At 42.9% G+C, this 17,898-nt stretch overlaps 1 protein-coding gene across 1 annotated transcript in view; it reads left to right on the top strand.

Annotated features, from left to right (window-relative positions):
- The first annotated feature begins 14,431 nt into the window (after positions 1-14,431).
- LOC147626681 (MADS-box transcription factor 23-like) overlaps positions 14,432-17,898 on the top strand; it is a 62,666-nt gene continuing 59,199 nt past the window's right edge. The window contains exon 1 of the mRNA XM_086816853.1: positions 14,432-14,910. Coding sequence (XP_086672979.1) covers positions 14,600-14,910 — 311 coding nt within the window. The 5' untranslated portion in view covers positions 14,432-14,599. The remainder of the gene's footprint in view (positions 14,911-17,898) is intronic.

The following is a 17,898-nucleotide window of genomic DNA, read 5'->3' as shown; positions in this document are numbered from 1 at the left end:
ACATGCCTGCAGAATTAATGTATGGTCAGAAGCCAGTAATGCCAGTTGAAGAAGTAATTCTAACCTGGAATGTATTGCCCTGGGTGGAAGGATTGAGCAGAGATGACCTCCTTGCATTGCGAATAAGACAGTTGGAGAGGAGGCCTGAAGATGTAGAGCTTGCTAAAGCTCGCTTGAAAGATGCAAGGCTGAAAAATAAAGAAAGATTTGATAGTAGACACAGACTCCGGCCAAAACCTATTGAAGAAGGTGATTGGGTTCTAATGTATGATAGTAGCCTTGACAACCAATTCACTGTTCAAAGAAAATTTGCAAAAAGATGGTTTGGCCCTTACATTGTCAGGCATGTGCATGGAAATGCCACGTATACTTTGTGTGAGCTTGATGGAACAGAAGTAAAGAATCTTGTGGGGCTGGCAAAAGAATCAAGATATTTAAAAGAAGGCATGATGGTGATCCTTTTGATTCACAAGAAATTCAGGATGAGAAGCTTGACAGTGGAAGTATGGATATGATTGAAGAGGAAGAGGATGATCTTCCTGGAACTGCAGAAGATGAAGACGACATCCAGTTATATGTGGACCTTGATGATGATTTGGCACATACCAGAGGATGTGCAGGTTTAGAGGGGGTGGATGTCGTGCCATGGCACGTCTATGATGTGAAACCGTGTATGTGAGGTCGTAAAATACACATCCAGATGCATGAGGTTATGTGCCATGACAAGTCATTATATGATGACATGTACATATGTTCATATTGTATATAAGGTTCAATAAGACAAGCTGAGGCTGAGTCAAATCTAGGAGTTTTTGTATATGAATGTGGAGGGTGATGGTTCTGCTAAATGGTATCGATTGAGTCAAATCAGTGAATCTTATGGAATGCAAGCATGAGGGTATCTCAATGCACAAAGGGATGTATTTATGAAGATATGGGAAAATACTTGAATGAATAATTGGGGAGTCTATAAATCACATGGCCAATATGATGATTTATACACTATGGAGGCATCAAAAAGTAATGGAGACTCAATGGACATTGCAGTGTCGAGAAACTTATTGAATGTTGGGGAATTAAAAATAGGTGCATTGAGGACTTTAACCTTAATGCTAAGGTTATGCTTTGTAACCTTAGTGCTAAGGTTAACAAAGCATATTTGGGATTTTTCTAGAAAGCGTGGAAACGAAATGCGCAGCTTTTTTTTTAATGGCATGTATAGCTGGCAAAAGGTGGTGAGTGGGGGCACCGAGATCTCCGCGGGAAAAAGGTGAGAGCACCGGAGGCAAACGGCGATTGCAGAGTGTGGGAGGAAATTTGCAGAGTTAAGGGAACAGTGTCTTCGGCGACCAGAGAATTTCATTCGAAGAGCTTATCTTCTGTGCATAGCTTTTAGGTGCTAGAAATGAAGGGAAAATTGAGAGCTATCTGATGATGTGCCTCTTGGAAAATCAAAGCTTACAGTCAGCGCAGAGGACTCTGTTTCGCCATTTCTTTCTCCATCGTGAATTGGCGCTGAAGCGGCCATTATGGATTAATAAAAAAAATAAAAAAATCGACTTGTTCACTCTTCGCTTCATTCAGATAAGCTTAATTTAAAAATCACTTTGTTACTTTAGAAAAAGGGCATGGCAAATAAGCCCTTAAAAGATTTGGAATATATGGGAAAAAGTTGGTGAATAAGATATAATTTTGGAAGAACTGGAGTTTTGTAAAATCACGGAAGATGGCCTTGTTTCTGCTTGACTGAGTTTTGGAAATTATGTACATGAAATAGCTATGCCGTATTCTATCTTTTGCTTATGAAATGTTAGAATATTAAGGCAGGTTTTCAGGTGAAAAAGAGCATCATGATATCATGGTTTTAATGGCACTGGATGTAAAGGATGTAACTGGACACATGTTATTGGGAAAATGGGGAATGCCTTGTTATGCACACATATAAATGGTTCAAAGGATTTCATGCAATTCTGTGCAATCATCTGGATGAATTCAAGGATGTATTGAGGCAAGTTGACACATGTATTTGTCATTGGAATTAGTGATGTTCAATACTCCTTGGGAAATTTTGTGCGTGTGATTCCTTGTTGGATTTGACATTCACTCTCACAGCTAGAAGTTTCGTACTTTCCTGGCTGTACCGCACACTTCACGACAACGTGTAGCAGGGTTATAACACCTGTATCCCTTTTGCTCAAGGGAGTATCCAATAAACACACATTTTTTAGCTTTTGGATCCAGCTTAGTTCTCAGCTCATCTGGCACATGCACATATGCAATGCATCCAAAGACTTTCAGATGAGACAAATCTGGTTTTTTGCCAGTAAACCTCTCCTCTATAGTTACATCATGTATGGTTGCAGTTGGAGTCCTGTTCATGATGTATACTGCTTTAGAAACAACCTCAGCCCAATAGCTATGCGGCATATTCTTCTCTTCCATCAATGCTCGCGCAATCTCAGCAATGTGCCTGTTTTTTCGCTCAGCAACTCCATTTTGCTGCGGAGTGTATCTGCATGTAAACTGTCTCTGAATACCATTCTTCTTCAAAAATTCAGAGAACTCATTGGAGAAGTACTCTCCCCCTCCATCTGACCTTAAGCACTTTACATATTTCCCTGTTTGCTTTTCAACCAAAACTCTGAAATTCTGAAAGCGAGTGAACACCTCACTCGTCTCCTTCATGAAATATACCCACACTTTCCTTGTGTGGTCATCAATAAAAGTCACATAGTACATGCAGCCTCCCATAGATATGGTCTTCATAGGACCCCATACATCTAAATGCACAACATCTAGTGCATTTCTGCTCACATATCTGTTATGTGGAAACACATGCTTTGTTTGCTTCCCAAATTGGCATGCTTCACATATTTTCTGCATACCTTCCACTTTAAATTTTGGCAGCCCTGTCACAATTCCTTTTGTCTGCATAGACTTCAATCTCTACACATTTACATGTCCAATCCTTTTATGCCAAATGTCTGTGTCTGCAACAATTCGTGAACCATTTGCAAACATCGCAGCACTCATTTTAGGCATGTCTACATTCAATGTAAATATTCTGCCCACTCTGTTGCCTTTTGCAACCAACCTGCACTTGTCTTTAAAGTCTTCAACATAACAACCATTAGGGTTAAACCGAACCTGCAAACCCTGCTCAATCATCTGGCCAATTGAAACCAGATTCTTTGTTATGTTCGGTATACATGAAGTACATCTGCAAGGTACTTCACTTTGCCATCCTGCATAAACAATGGCACATCTCCAACATGGGCAATTGGATGACCAGTGTCATCCCCTGTTTCCACAAAACGTGGTCTTTCCGGGTTTTTCATCTCCTTGAACCACTCCCCATGACTTGTCATGTGGTTCGAAGCACCTGAATCCACATACGACACATCATCTTTTTGTGCTGCTTCAACATTTTCAGACATGGCATTCACGACATGCTGCATAACAAACAACCTTTCATTATCCTCATTATTTTTGCTTGAGGATGCATAGTTGTTTTGCTGCACTTTTCCTTTTTGCATGTCAGCCTGCTTCTTATAACATTCTGCCTGCACATGTTCAGGCTTACCACAATAATAGCATTCACGTGCATCATTATATTGCCTTGGCCAATTTCCACGGCCTCTTTGACTCCCCCTACCTCTGAATTTATCTCTTCCACCTGCATGTTGTTGTTGTTGTTGTTGATTCTGGGACTGTTGTTGCTGCTGCTGCTGCTGTTGGCCATAATTCTGATTACCTGTTCGGCCACCTCCTTGACCGCATCCACGGCCTCCTCTACCTCATCCTCTTCCTGAACTCGTGTAGAAGACCTGTTGCTCTGAATTGTTTTTGCTTTGTGAAGATTGTTGGTCTTCACCCAAGCTCTTCTCTTTGATAATCAGCATAGACACCAAATCTGTAAAGTTGGGAATGTTTTCCCGAGTCTGAATAGACGTCTTGAATGCCTTGTATTGTGGCCCGAGACCACGTAGACAGACCTCCACCTTATCATCATCATCTATTGACACACCAATAGATGCAAGGGATTCCACAATACCCTTTATCTTCAGCGCATAGTCATTCACAGACATGCTCTTTTTCTCCACAGTATGTTCATTCTTCAACTGTATCTTACATGCCTTGGTATTTGTTTCATAGAGTTTAACCAAGGTGTCCCACGCCTCCTTGGGTGACTTGGCATCCTGAATATGCCCAATCATGGTGTCCTGTATACTAATGGAGAGCCAATACATTACTTTCCTGGCTCCTTGGTTCCAATCTTTAAACTCTTTCACATCTGCAGCAGTCTGATTTATGTCCGGTATCTCTGGTGCCTCTTCATGCTCACCTTTTATGTAGTCCCAATAGCCCTTTCCCATCAGGAAATTCGTCAACCTTAACCTCCAAGCATGGAAGTTATTCTTATCAAGTTTCTCAGCCACAATTTGGGTTATCCCATCATTTGACATCTTGCCAAACACACAATTTAACCAGAAACAGCACTCTGGTTTGTCCTGCACAAACTGCTATATTTCTGCAGCGGTACTGTAGTACTCTCAAATGTCACAACCAGTGACCTCAATGTGCATACATACACCCAATGGCAACTGTAGACCTCTTTGCAGCACCCACAGTGTCTGCACAGTCAATCTGTCTTCCTGTAGTTCTTAAAACAGAGTTCTGCAGAGAATCGATGACTTACCTGCAGTGCTCGAAATCGCATGCTTTCTGAAAAACGGAGGTCCAGACGCACCCGAAACGCATTTTCGGTCTGGAAATTTTCGTTCGATAGGACAGAATAGTTGCCCTATAACTTTACTCCTGCGAAGAAAGCTCCTCAATCAGAGATCGTTGCCGGTGCCTCCCGTAGAGCTCTCGACAAGGGTGTAGTCACCAAGACAAATAGGGAAGAGTAGTTGAAGCTCTTACCCTCGTACCGCTTCCTATGGTTCTCTTGCTTACAGCTCAGCCCTTAGCACAAACCAGGCTCTAATACCATGAAAAGATGCAGGGGGGAAGAGAGCTTGAGCTCTTGCAAGCACACACACACACTCACAAAACCCTAATAGAGAACACACAAGGTGAGAGGCTGAATATCTTCTTCTTCTTCACTCAACACTTAACACACCATATACAAGATAAGAGTACACAATAATATGAAAAGTACTCAACCAATACATACACAGGTTCTCTATAGTGTGAACCCAACTAAATGAGCTGGCGCTATAACTATGCCAGTCTCTAGAATGGCTGTCACACAGCCTGTCATCCCACTGGCCGCATATCACCCAAGATCTCACCAACCATGCCAGTGGTGTAAGTGTGGGGCCTATCCCCCAGGCGGGTCATCAGTGTCCACCGCCTCACTAGACGAGCTCGATATCTCAACATATACTACTTCATGAGTTTAACATAAAAATCTGGAAATGCCTCCCTATTTATATGTGAACCACTTTAGGTACTTGATGTGAGGTGATGTATATGATATCCTTGATCTTGTGGGGGATTATAAAGGGTTGCCCAAATTTTCAATAAGAACCCTCCAATCGATTAATTTGAAATGATTTGAGTGAATAGGTGGAAGAGAAAAAAAATAGATTAGCAAATTAATTAATGCTTGATGGCATTTTCTAGTTACACATCTTAGAATGCATACATGGTAAAGGGATGGTGTTAGGCTATGATACCAGCTTGAAATTACCAAGCTAGGAGTGATAAGGTATGGATAGTAGTAGAGTATATTTTAATTTTTTGCATAATCTAATTATAAGAAACATAATAAACACTAATGATGACAAGATAATGATAATGTTAGAGAGTTGATCCAACATGCACAAATTCTGATAATGTTAGAGAGTTGATCCAACATGCACAAATTCTATTAGATGAGGAGATTTGAATAGATTGATCAGGGATTAGCTTGATCCTCACCTACACATATTAATCATCTCCTTTGATTTTAAGTTCACCTTGCTTAAATTTTAGGCTCACTCAATGTTGATCAAAGGCTTTTGTGCACAACACATGCCCACTTGAAGTAGATGCCTTTTGGTGGGAAATTTTTTTTAGGTTTACCAGTGTGTTTTCTCATAACCTTAGCAACACCTTTTCGTGTGGCTAGAGAGCTATTATACATGCAGAGTACCTACTAGATAGCCCTTCTTCTCCCCAAATGTCTACTTCAGGAGGAAATATGGTGTAGAATGTTCAAAGATGTGGTGGAAGACTCTTTTGTCCTTCAGAAAGGTAGATGGTTGAGACTTAACTGGAGAAACAAACTATTCTCTTCTGCTTCCCTCAAGATCTCGAAATCCCCTTTTTGTAGCTTTTTAAGTGGCAAATGGAAGGAAGTGTTGAACATGTCCTATTGGGATGGCTACCCCACAGGTACTTGAAATTCTTTTCTCAGCCTAGGGATCTGGTGGTCCCATAACTTTAACCCTCCTCTAGCTCTTCTAGATATTGCTCTTGTAAAGAAACTGAACAATAGCGGACTAAGAAGACTAGCTAAGTATTGGGACTGGTCTCTACTGGCGGTAGGTTGGAAAGAGTTGGATCAGCTAGTCATCACGTCTTTGGCCTACTATCTAGAGAAAGGCATTTGGCTAGACAGATGATGGCAAAAGCACAACAGAAAGTATGGGTGTCTACTGCTTTTGATGATTCGTGTTTGATTAAAAGACTGGATGTGGTTCAATGGTTTATATAAAGCTGGATAAAGGGACAAGTAAGGTCCTTTACTTAGAATTGAGGAAAACTGAGCTCAACACTGAATTCTGCAACAATAGAGCGTGGAAAGTAAACTAAAGAGCAGGAACTTGGTGGAAACTCATTTAGGAGTCAAACATTCCCTTGAAATTTTAGGTCTTTTTATGGAGATTTTGCTTTATGGCCCTTCCCATTGGGTCTAAACTCCTTCAAAGGAGCTTCACTTTAGGCTGCTACCCCAGGTGCAGATCAACTCTAGAAGATGGAAGGCGTGCTTTCTTGGATCGCCCTACTATATATGGGACTCTTGGGTTAGAATTGGAAAATAGGTAGCCAAGTCCTTGGGTGTTTAGGGTCGCTATAGGAGGATTAGGTTCTAGGTTGAAGATGTCACTAACTTGGTTTTTAATATTATTAGATATGGCTGCTTATGGGAAATATGGTTTTTAATATTATTAGATATGACTGCTTATGGGAAATATGGGTATCTAGAAATAGTATTGTGTTTCAGAAAGGGGGGGAATACTGGTCTAAATGTGGTTGAATTGATGTATAAATGTACTCGTTTGTGTTAGTAGTCTATATACTATTCTAGCAAGCTAAATGATGCTAATATTTTTCAAGCAATATACTCTTTGCAAACTAGGATGAGTTGATCTGCTGATCAGCAGACCCTTGTACATACTAGGTTGTCTAATATTTGGGTGCATGTAGGATTGATTAGGATATGATGTGAAGAGACTAGGCCTCTCAAATTTGGGCCAAAGACCAAAAGATGGTACCTCAAGGAAAAGCACCGTAATGAAACATTTGTGGCCTTCACTGAGAACCCCCAGGGGAACAGACCAGTGGTCAAGGTGTGGACTGCTGGCAAGTATGTGTTGGAAAGGCTGGCCCCCTAAAGGATGCACCACTGAAGCTATGATGATTGCATGCATGCATCTTGGGTATCATGTGTCTTGGAGCCTATCCTCATTTGTGTGTGGGAAGATAATCGACATGATATGTTATGTAAGCTGCAAAATTGCAATGTAAATGAGTTGGAATAGTCTCTTCTTTTCAAGGGAGAGCTCTGTTTAGCTCTGTTTCTTCCCCTGTTTCCCGCCCTTTCAATCTGCAGCGCAGGCTCTCTTTCTCTGCGGGCGGATGCCCTCCCAAGTGCATGGGCACTGAGCGGAGGAGCCCGTCCTTGATTAGACCACAGACCGTTTCAGCTTCACCTGCAAAAGTAAGTCCAATGCTCAGCAGTCACTTTAACTTAGCATCTCCCTCAACCTCTCAGTTACCCCCCCCACCCAACCCGTGGAACCCCATCCCTGAAAAGTCGTGGAGTGGAGAGAATGTCATGGAAGCAGTAATGGACGAAAACTCAAGACTCATGCAGGAATTAAAAGATGCCAAAGCTCAGCTCTTAAACATGAAGAACAAGGAAAAGAATAAAGAGGCGTCCAGACCGACATCAAAAGAACAGGTAGCAGCAGATACAGTCCCGCCGAAAGAGACAGTCAACCTCACTGACCGAGGGAACAATGCAGCCACCACAGTCCACGTTAACCTGCCAATAGATCAGGTAAGGAGCAGAGTAGAAGATTATTCAGAAAGGTGTCTGGTGGGACTCTTATTTGGGCCTAGACCATCTAAGGAAGCCATGAGAGCCTGGATAAGAGAAAGTTGGGCCCCCCTTGGTATAGAGGTTACTCTTACTCAAGCCCTTCCCAAAGGTTACTACCTCTTTTTATTCAAGGATGCTAGCATGGCAATGAAAGTAATCAGTTCTGGCCAATGGATGTACAGACATATACCCTTTTGTTTCATGAGGTGGTCTAAGGACTTCAACCCAGACGGGCCCAAGTCGACAGTGTATCCAGTTTGGGTCGAGCTCCCTAATCTCCCCATCCACTTAAACCCCTGGATCAAAGCTATTCTAGCCCCCTTAGGGCAAATTCTAGGAACCAAAGCCTTCTCGGATTACAACCCAGCGTGGCACCCCCAAGTCCTAGTAGAACTTGACCTTGCCCTCCCCCTCCCAGACAAGATAGAAATAGGATGTGGTGAGTTCTCTCATTCGCAGGCTATCCTTTACAAACACTTGCCTAATTCATGCTTTCATTGTGGTAAACAGGGACATCTCATCAGGAATTGCCCATTAAAAAACCCTCAGATAATCCTCCCCCAAGTAATTGAAAAAGACCCCCCCCCCTCAACCCTAGCCAATCCAACTTAGCTCTCGGCCCCCCTCAGTCTGCCCCGGAGCCATAAAAGAACCTGAATTCGTTCAAGTCAATAAAAGGAAACCGGCCACCAAGCCCAAGCCCTCTCACCCTATTGCCAAACCTAACAGATACTCTGTTCTTGCAGCTGTACCAGATCCAGGGGAAGCTGAAGAAGAGAACGACACTGTTGAAAGCACCCCCATCAACAAACTAAGGCTAGACAAGGAAATTGACAATCTGGACGCTGCTGACATGGACACAACTGTCATTTCAGCCTCTGAAAAGAGCCTTATCCCACCATCTGGTAACCCTAACGACATGGATATTAGCAAAGAACTCAAGAGAGGCAGAGCACAATTGGGAGCCACCCCTCAGTCCACCGCGAAAGGAGGTTCCCACAAACCCCCAAACAAAAGATAATGAAAACAGTAAGTTTCAACGTCAAAGGGCTTACCGACTCCAAGAAAGCACAGCTAGTAAAACAATGGATCAAAGCAAAAGGATATCTGGATTTCATATCCCTTGTGGAGATTAAAACGTCAGGGGAGGAACTGAAAAGAAGGCTTCACACCATCTCCACCGATCACTTTTGGGTCCACTCACTTCATCATCATGGAGCCGGGGGACTGGCAATAGGCATCCATTATGACAGCATTCAGGAACTTAAAGACTTTCAAATAGACTCTAACAACCAGTGGATAGTGTGCCACATGAACAACTTCTCCTTTGTCAGTGTTTATGCCCACGGCCCTCAGAAGCTGAGAACCAGGACCTGGAATTCTATGCTAAGACTTAGAGCACCACTACTGATAATGGGAGACTTCAATATGGTAGAAGCACTCAAAGATAGATTCAGATCCAAAGGGCTAGTCCTGGCGGGTTCAGAGAAGCAAGCTTGGGAAAAGGTAAAGCATAAATTCAACCTGCAGGATCTAGGCCAAGAAGGAAGTTTTTCATGGCAGAACTACTCCTCAGGCGACCTGGCCAGAAAAGCCAGGTTGGACAGAGCTTACGCAAGTGGGGAAATCTTCTCCAAATTCAACAGATGCGAATGTGTTGTAGATACAACCACTTGCATCTCAGATCATTACCCTGTCATTACAACAATGGATAATCTGGAACACAGACACAAAGCGTGCTGGTTTCATACTGATCCAGCCCTATTCAAATTGCCACTAGTTCAAGAAGAAGTCAAAAGCATCTGGGATTCCTTCTTCTCCAAAAACCTCCCTCCGGCCAAAGCTTGGAACCTTGCTGTCAAGTCAACTCAAAACCTTCTCAAGCAAGTCAGAAAAGAGGTTGCAGCCCATAGAGGCAGCAGACTCACAAAGCTCCAAGAACAACTGCAACAGCAAGAGGCTGCTGGCAATCCAGCCAATACCAACCTGATCAGAGCCAGGATCAAAAATGAGGAAGAAATTGCTCTGCAACACACTAAACTATTCACCAGAGAATGGTGTACCGGAAAAGCAGACAGACCGAACCAAGAAATGTTTAAAACCCTCAAGGTCAAACAAAGGCAAGAGCATATTCCCCTTCTAGCAAACAAGGAAGGAATCCTGGCGGCTACCCAAGCTGAGAACAGAAAGCTGATTACTGAATACTACAGCAACATCTTCAAGGAAGAAGGTCCTCCCTCCCCATCCAAGGCAGAGGCAATGGAAACAATAAAACAAGTCAGACCTTCAACTGTCCCAGCCAACATTGCTGCTTCTCTAGAGAAAGAAATCACTAAGGAGGAAATCAAAGAGGTCATCTATTCCCTCAAACCTAACAAGAGCCCAGGTGAGGACAGTCTCCCAGACGAGTTCTTTCAATCATTTTGTGAGGTGCTAACAGGCCCCATCCTCAAAGTTTGGCATGAATCTCTGAAATACGGAGCGCTACCAACTCTAATTAATAATGGTCTCATCAAGTTGATTCATAAAAAAGGCCCCAAGGAGATCATGGGAAACTGGAGACCTCTCACTATGCTAAATAGTGTATACAAAATTTTAGCAAAAGTTCTAGCCACTAGAATGAGCAAGCACATGAACCAATGGATCTCAAGGGAACAAAAAGGATTCATCAAAGGGAGGTACATCCTGGACTCTATAATCGCCCTATGGGAAGGATTCGAATATGCAGAGAAAACCAGCCAGGATTTCCTCTTTATCAAGATAGACTTTGAGAAAGCATACGACAGAATCCAGTGGGATTACATCCTCCAATCCCTAAGAGATATGGGGCTGGGACCTCAGTTCACCCACATGGTCCAGACGCTGTTTGGGAATGCCAAAGCCAAAGTTATCCTCAACGGAGAGCTGTCAGACCCCTTCCCTCTTGAAAAAAGCATCAGACAAGGGTGCCCTCTAGCTCCCCTACTCTATGCTATAGCTGCAGATGGGCTCAATTGGCTGATAAAGGACAAGATAAACAAAGGGGAACTAGTGGGCATCAAACTTCCAAACGGGGAGCAAATGTGCACACAGATGTTCGCGGATGACACCAACAGCCTCATAGCAAATGAAGAGGAGAATATAAAGGTACTGTGGAGCTGTCTTCAAACCTACTGTGAGGCTTCAGGATCCAAAGTCAACCACAGTAAAACAGGTATCAAAACCCTCATTGTACCCCCCCCACGTGGCTCATGGAAACAGGCTGCCATAGCATCCAAGATGGGGAAATCTTCAGGCTTCTTGGAATTCCCATGGGATTCAGGGTGTCAATGAAGCAAAGATGGAAATGGGTAATGGAAAAAATAGAAAGTAAGCTTCTCAGATGGAAAAGGAAGCAACTTTCTCTAGTAGGTAGAATTATGGTCATCAACCACTTCATCATCCCTGCCACAATCTACTTCCTCAGCTGCTGGAGGCCTCCTGATTCTGATCTCAACGAATTCACTAAGCTATGCCGAAACTTCCTGTGGGGAGGGGACCCTTGGATCAAAAGCAGACCTAAAGTTAAGTGGGAGATATGCACGGTCCCCAAAATCAAGGGAGGTCTGGGGATTCTGGACATCCGGCTGCTAGCAGACAGATTGGCAGCTAAATGGATAATCAGAGCTTTGGAAAACCCATCTGAAGACTGGGCTCAGCTTCTGGTCAAAGACCTCCCCAGATTTTCTATTACTGGTCACAATAAATGGGTAAATCTACCCATGATCACCATAGTAGCATCAAAACATCCCATTACCCCCAAAGGGAGTCATCTTGTTACCTCAATCTGGAAAGCCTGGTTAAGAGCTAAAGGAGCCCTTTCCATCAATCTCAATGACAGGAAATCAGAAGGGTTAATAGCTGCCGACTCCTGCTGGTGGCCCTTTCTCCCTCAGCCTCTTCTAGAACCAGAAGAAGAAAAAATTGCCCTCAATCTGCACAGGAAAGGACTTGCTACTTGGGCAGATATATTTAACCCCCTCACCGGTACTTGGCTCACAAGAGCAGAGCTGGTAGGAAAATTTGACTGCAGAACCCCAGAACTAGATCTAGTACAAAGCAGAACATTCCAATGGAACACCCAGGAAATCTGGAGATTCAACAGTCCCCCCAAGTTCAACTTCCTGGCCCTTCGCTGGATTAAAAATAAGCCCATCCTTCCCATTCCCTCTCTTGAAAAGTCCCCCCCCATCCAGGTTATTCTGAACCGCAGATGGAATATAGCCTGGGACAGGAAAAGATGGTACAGCTGCCTCAAGGAGTTGTGGAGTCAGCACATAGAACCTAAGAAATCTTGTCTTGCATGGCTTATTGCCTACAGAGCCATCTGGACCCAGTGTAAGGCAGCCAAACTCAACATTGCCACTGACCAATGTGCCAGATGTGGCCTCCCCGAGGATGATCTACACATTTTCATTCACTGCAAGCATATCTCAGAATCCTACAAAGAGCTACAGTCAGTTATCCTAAGCTGGGGGAAAGAAATAACCTGGAAGAACACAATTCTTGGGGAAAATATAGGATGCTCTTCTACTCTTTGGAATGCAATAAGGTGCGAGTACATTTGGCATGCATGGCTGCAGAGACTAGCTGTCACTTTTGATAATACTGAAATTAAGGGTCCTCCCCTAGCAGAATGCTTAATCACAACATGCATTAGATTCTGGAACAACCAAACACAAGCCCTTTTCAAGCTTGAGAATAGGCTGATGATTAAACTACAAAAGAGGAAATCAGATTACACAATTAATCAACTTGAAAAAACCAGAGACAAGATCCTTTTAACCCTCTCAAAAGACAGATCATTAATAGAAGCTATCAGAAGGATGCAGTAAAATACCCTAACCCTCCCCTCACAGGAGAAGAGAGCAACACCAGACATGCAGTCAGAAATCAACCAAGAGAAGTCAAAGGCAGCTAAGGCAAAGTGACCTGTCGACATTCAGGAGCCACCGGCGTACTGTCTACCAGGAATCATGGAGAGACAATCTCACATCGGCAAAGCAGGCATGAGCACATTCTCATGAAACTGATGTGCCAGAGTCTTCGAAAACAGAACCCCAATGCATCAAGGGACCGGAGCCGGCCTCAGCACCCCCTCTGTACCTGCAAAAAAGGAAAGGGTCAGAACGAAACACAATATACAGAATCAAGAGAGGAAGGCTTACAGTGATTCAAGAGGCAAAGCCAGTGTCCCAAGGATTCCCTTCAAAGAATCGATTCCAGTCGGGCACAAAGGGATTGGAATATACTAGACTCCCAGGGGTTTGTCGCCTCCGGCCCTCAGGAGAGCCCACCACCCAGATTCAAGAGTAAGAAAGATAAGTCGTAGCTCAGAAGGCGGGCTTGCAGGGGTTCCTGCAAAGCGGAACAAGGATCAACGCCTCCCTCTCACAGATTGGAGAGGCGACGACCGAGCCAGATCAGACCGAGCCGGAAGTGACAAAGGAGGAAGGGCCACTCAGTAAATGCTGATCCCATTCAAGCACCATCAGGCGGACTGAGCGAGAGAAGGTGCCGGCGGTAAGCAGAGAAGGAAGGAAGGCTCAACTGCGCGAGATGACGGAGGAAGCCAACATGCAAGGCCGTTTGCCGAGCATGCACAAGGACGAAAACCAGCCAATCCCCAGCGCCCCTCCCACGCGGCGCACATGCCGCCACGTGCCTGGTGTGCGCCAAGTGGCTGGCCGTCCTCGGATCCCACTGTATTTTCCTTTTTCGTATCTTGCATGTCCACGCGTCTTCAAGGACACGTGGCCCCTGTAATTGCCCCTCTCTTTTCATAATTCAACAGCCCTTTTTTTTGAAAAAAAAAGTGCACTAGCGACTGCAAGTTGCAAAGGCATCCAAAGTTTTCTAAACTCCCGCGGGAAAGTTGCCCGTAAAATCCTCCTAAATTTCGCCGGTAGTTGGTTCGTGTATGAGAGGCGCTGTACAACAATCCAGAGCGCAGTGTACTCCGCACCGGCAGGTACGTGAAGCACGTCGGGAACCGTAAGGTATTATTAAGAGAGTGGAAACCGTAAGGTTATTAAGAGGGTGGTGCTGGGCCACACGTGCCAGCCTCGCCATTAATGATCACCTTCGTGACGGAGCTAGGAGTTCCTTCCCTTCTTGTATTTTCCGTGACCCGTCCTCCGCCTCCTCAAAACAGGAAATCTTGCGATTCTCATAGAAATAAAACACACGACCTGCTCTTTTTTTAACACTACCTGCAGCCTGCCGCGCTCACACCCTCGCACTTGCAAGATCGGCCAAGCCAAAATGACGTCGTCCCGCACCACTATTTCCCGATCAGCTGCAGCCGCCGCCATGGCTCCTCCCCTTCATCTGTTGGTTGATGATCCTGCGCCTGCGGAAAAGCGACCATCATCGGGGCCGCTGTCCGCCACCCAGGGCCGCGCCACCAACTCCATCAGTCGAATCGAGAAGCCCATCAACCGCCGGCTCACCTTCTCCAAGCGCCGCAACAGACTACGAAAGGAAGATTACGAGCTCTCCGTCCTCTTCGATGCGGAGGTGGACGTCGCAATGTACTCCGCCACTGGAACGCTCTTCGAGTTCGCCAGCTCCAGGTAGGGGCCTTCGTCTAAGTTCTCCATTGTATAGTGAATTAAAGCTTTACTGCGTTCTCAAGAGTGAAACCAATATTTGGAATCTCAAGATTAGATGAAATTAGCTTTGGAGAGTAGCCTTTCTCCCTTAATAAGCCCCAAGGAAAGGTGCTATCTCTTGTTAAAAATGATATTTTCCAGTGACTACTATGAAAATGTCTGCATAGCCATAAATTTGCACATCACGTGTCCTCGCTCAAGGTTCGTGAACTCGTGGAGTTTATCAAGATTTTATTCATCAGTAATCTCACTCAAAATATAATTTGGGCCTTAATTTGCGTCTTGATTTTCAGAAGTATAAGGAGTGGAGAGCTACATATTCAGTTTTCTCAATTAAAAAGGGAAGTGCTTTGTTTTGATAGCTTGATATAATTTGAAATGTGATTGTAAGCTTCAATGTAATGAGCTATTCTCATGAAGTCATGCATTCATTAAAACTTTGGTCATTATAAGCAAAAACACTTGTATAAGAATATGTAGTATATTGCCGATGAGGTGATAGCTCAACTGGTGAAGGTGTTTGCCTAGGACCAAGAGGTCCTGGGTTCAAAACCCCCCCTTCTGCTTCCTCGGCAGACCTACGGGTGGATAAATAAGGGCCTACGGGCGCGCGACTGTCTATGGGCAGTGAAATTTGGTAACTATGGGACGATCTCGAGCCAAAGCCCACTTGAAAAAGAAAGAAAGAATAGGTAGTATATTATCATTTCTTTGGTGTCTTGCAACACTAACCTTGACAAAAACACTTCAATACAAATATGTAGCATACTTCAAAGGCACATGAGCTATAAGAACTAGAGTACAAAATGATGTGATGTGTATGGAAAAATTATATCTCTTCAGAATGGTGATATTATGAGTTGTGATTTTAAACTCATATGATTAAGTTGATCAAAATGTAATTTGTAATACTCATGATGTCATGCATTCATCAAGAATCAAAATCTTAAACATATAGAATTAAGGGGTTGCTTAAAATCGTATATAATATTGACACAAATCTTAAAAGAAGGATGTATTATCATTATCATAGGAAAACTTTTGTCCACAATTAATTTGACCTTGAAACATTGACAATAAGTAAACACTTCTATAAGAACATGTAGGACAGTAGAAAGGTGTGTGAGCTGCAAAAACCGACATGGAAAATTTTGTGACATGTAGTATATATATCTTGCAAGAAAATGTTCTTGAGACCATTACTATAATGTTTGCATTTTCTTTATCCTATCAAGGTTATTATCCTATCGTGTGTTCTTTTACTTGAATTTCCTTGCATGTTTTAGATGAAATTTGAAATTGAAGTGATCTCAATGAGAATTCTTACCATATATAGTTTCTATATTCGACCAAAATACTATGTAACATAGTTTTGCATTTCATTGTATGGATCAATAATCATCTTTGTAAATTAAAAAAAGAAGAAAAGTAACCATGAAGACCAGAACCTCGTTTTTTCCACCTACCATAGATCTTTCAAAGAGAATTAAAAAGTACGTATAGATGTTTACTAAGGTAAGACTAAGTGAATAAATCGAGAAAACACTGCCATTATCTCACAATTTTTTCACAACAAAAAAAGTGAGATTTCACGGTACACAAAACATGTCTATGATATGGGCTACCACACCTCCGAGAGGGAACTCAATGCATTCACCTTAGGAAAGAGCAATAAAACACAACTATCATAGGGTGCTTATCAATGCTTCGAACCTGTGTCCCTTGAGGTCTCCAAGCTCACTTGAGAAGCTTGAATTCTCCAAGCTCCACCTCCCCGCTTTCACCGCAGAGTTGCTCATACCACGACACAAGGCAATCACTATGTCTCACTCCTCGATACAAGCATGCAACATACAAGTCTTGATGAAGGAGAATGATAATGACAATTAGCATTAAATGAAAACATAGTAATACTACAGATGATTGAAAATTGTAATACTACAGATGATAATAACAATTAGCATTAAATAAAAACATAGTAATACTACAGATGATTGAAAATAGAGACCACACATTGCATTGATTTAATGCCTCTTTAAATAGGCATAGATACAAGCATTAGCTTGGCTCTAATGATGATTAGGTACTAACCTTTTTCATAATTATCTCCATGATTATCTCCACTACTTGCTTGATTAGGAGCCAAGAATATCTCGAATGTAGGCGTGTAGCCAAGAATATCTCCAATGTAAGGTGTGTCTTTTGTTGTACATCTATGTGCTTTAACAAGAGTAAAATGGCCAAGACTAATGCCTCAATTACCTTTGAGATTTGAACTCTACCAAGAGGATGTTCATGTGTGCATATGATGGAGCATATCCAACATCCTCCTTGATCCATACATGGAACATGAAAACATAATGCAATAGCATAGCTCCTATGAGCATAGCTCTACATAAAAATGCATGAGTCCTAGGTATTTTCTAATCATAGTGCATCCCTCAAAAGCCCCATCATCACTCCATGAAACATAGTGCCTCATGTGCACTATCATGAGTTGGGCATACAAACCCAACACTTCCATCAATTTCCCCTTTGAGGGCTATGTGGCCAAGTGAGAGACAATGTGGGAATAGACATATCACATAACCTACATCATCGTTGGTTAGAGGTGATTTTACATATGGGAAATGGAGAGTAGTACATGGCTTTTAAAAAGCCCATGATGCCTCTTCATCATCATAAGCCTCGCATTTACATGGTTGCATAGTGCAATGTTTTCTTCAAGTGTAGACGTGCTAGCAATGTTTGCTGCACCTTTGTTGTAGCATTTTTCTGCAAGATGCCCTAGCTTTCCACATGATGAGCAGATGAGTTTGATTTTTAATAGCTTGATATAATTTGAAATGTGATTGGAAGCTTCAATGTGATGAGCTATTCTCATGAAGTCATGCATTCATTAAAACTTTGGTCATTATAAGCAAAACACTTGTATAAGAATATGTAGTA

Source organism: Cibotium barometz, chromosome 22, assembly GCF_041138505.1.
Source record: "Cibotium barometz isolate CiBa-2024 chromosome 22, ASM4113850v1, whole genome shotgun sequence".
NCBI classification, from domain to species: domain Eukaryota; kingdom Viridiplantae; phylum Streptophyta; class Polypodiopsida; order Cyatheales; family Cibotiaceae; genus Cibotium; species Cibotium barometz.
The sequence above is the reverse complement of the archived record's forward strand: the minus strand, read 5'-3'. Positions and strand labels throughout refer to the sequence as shown.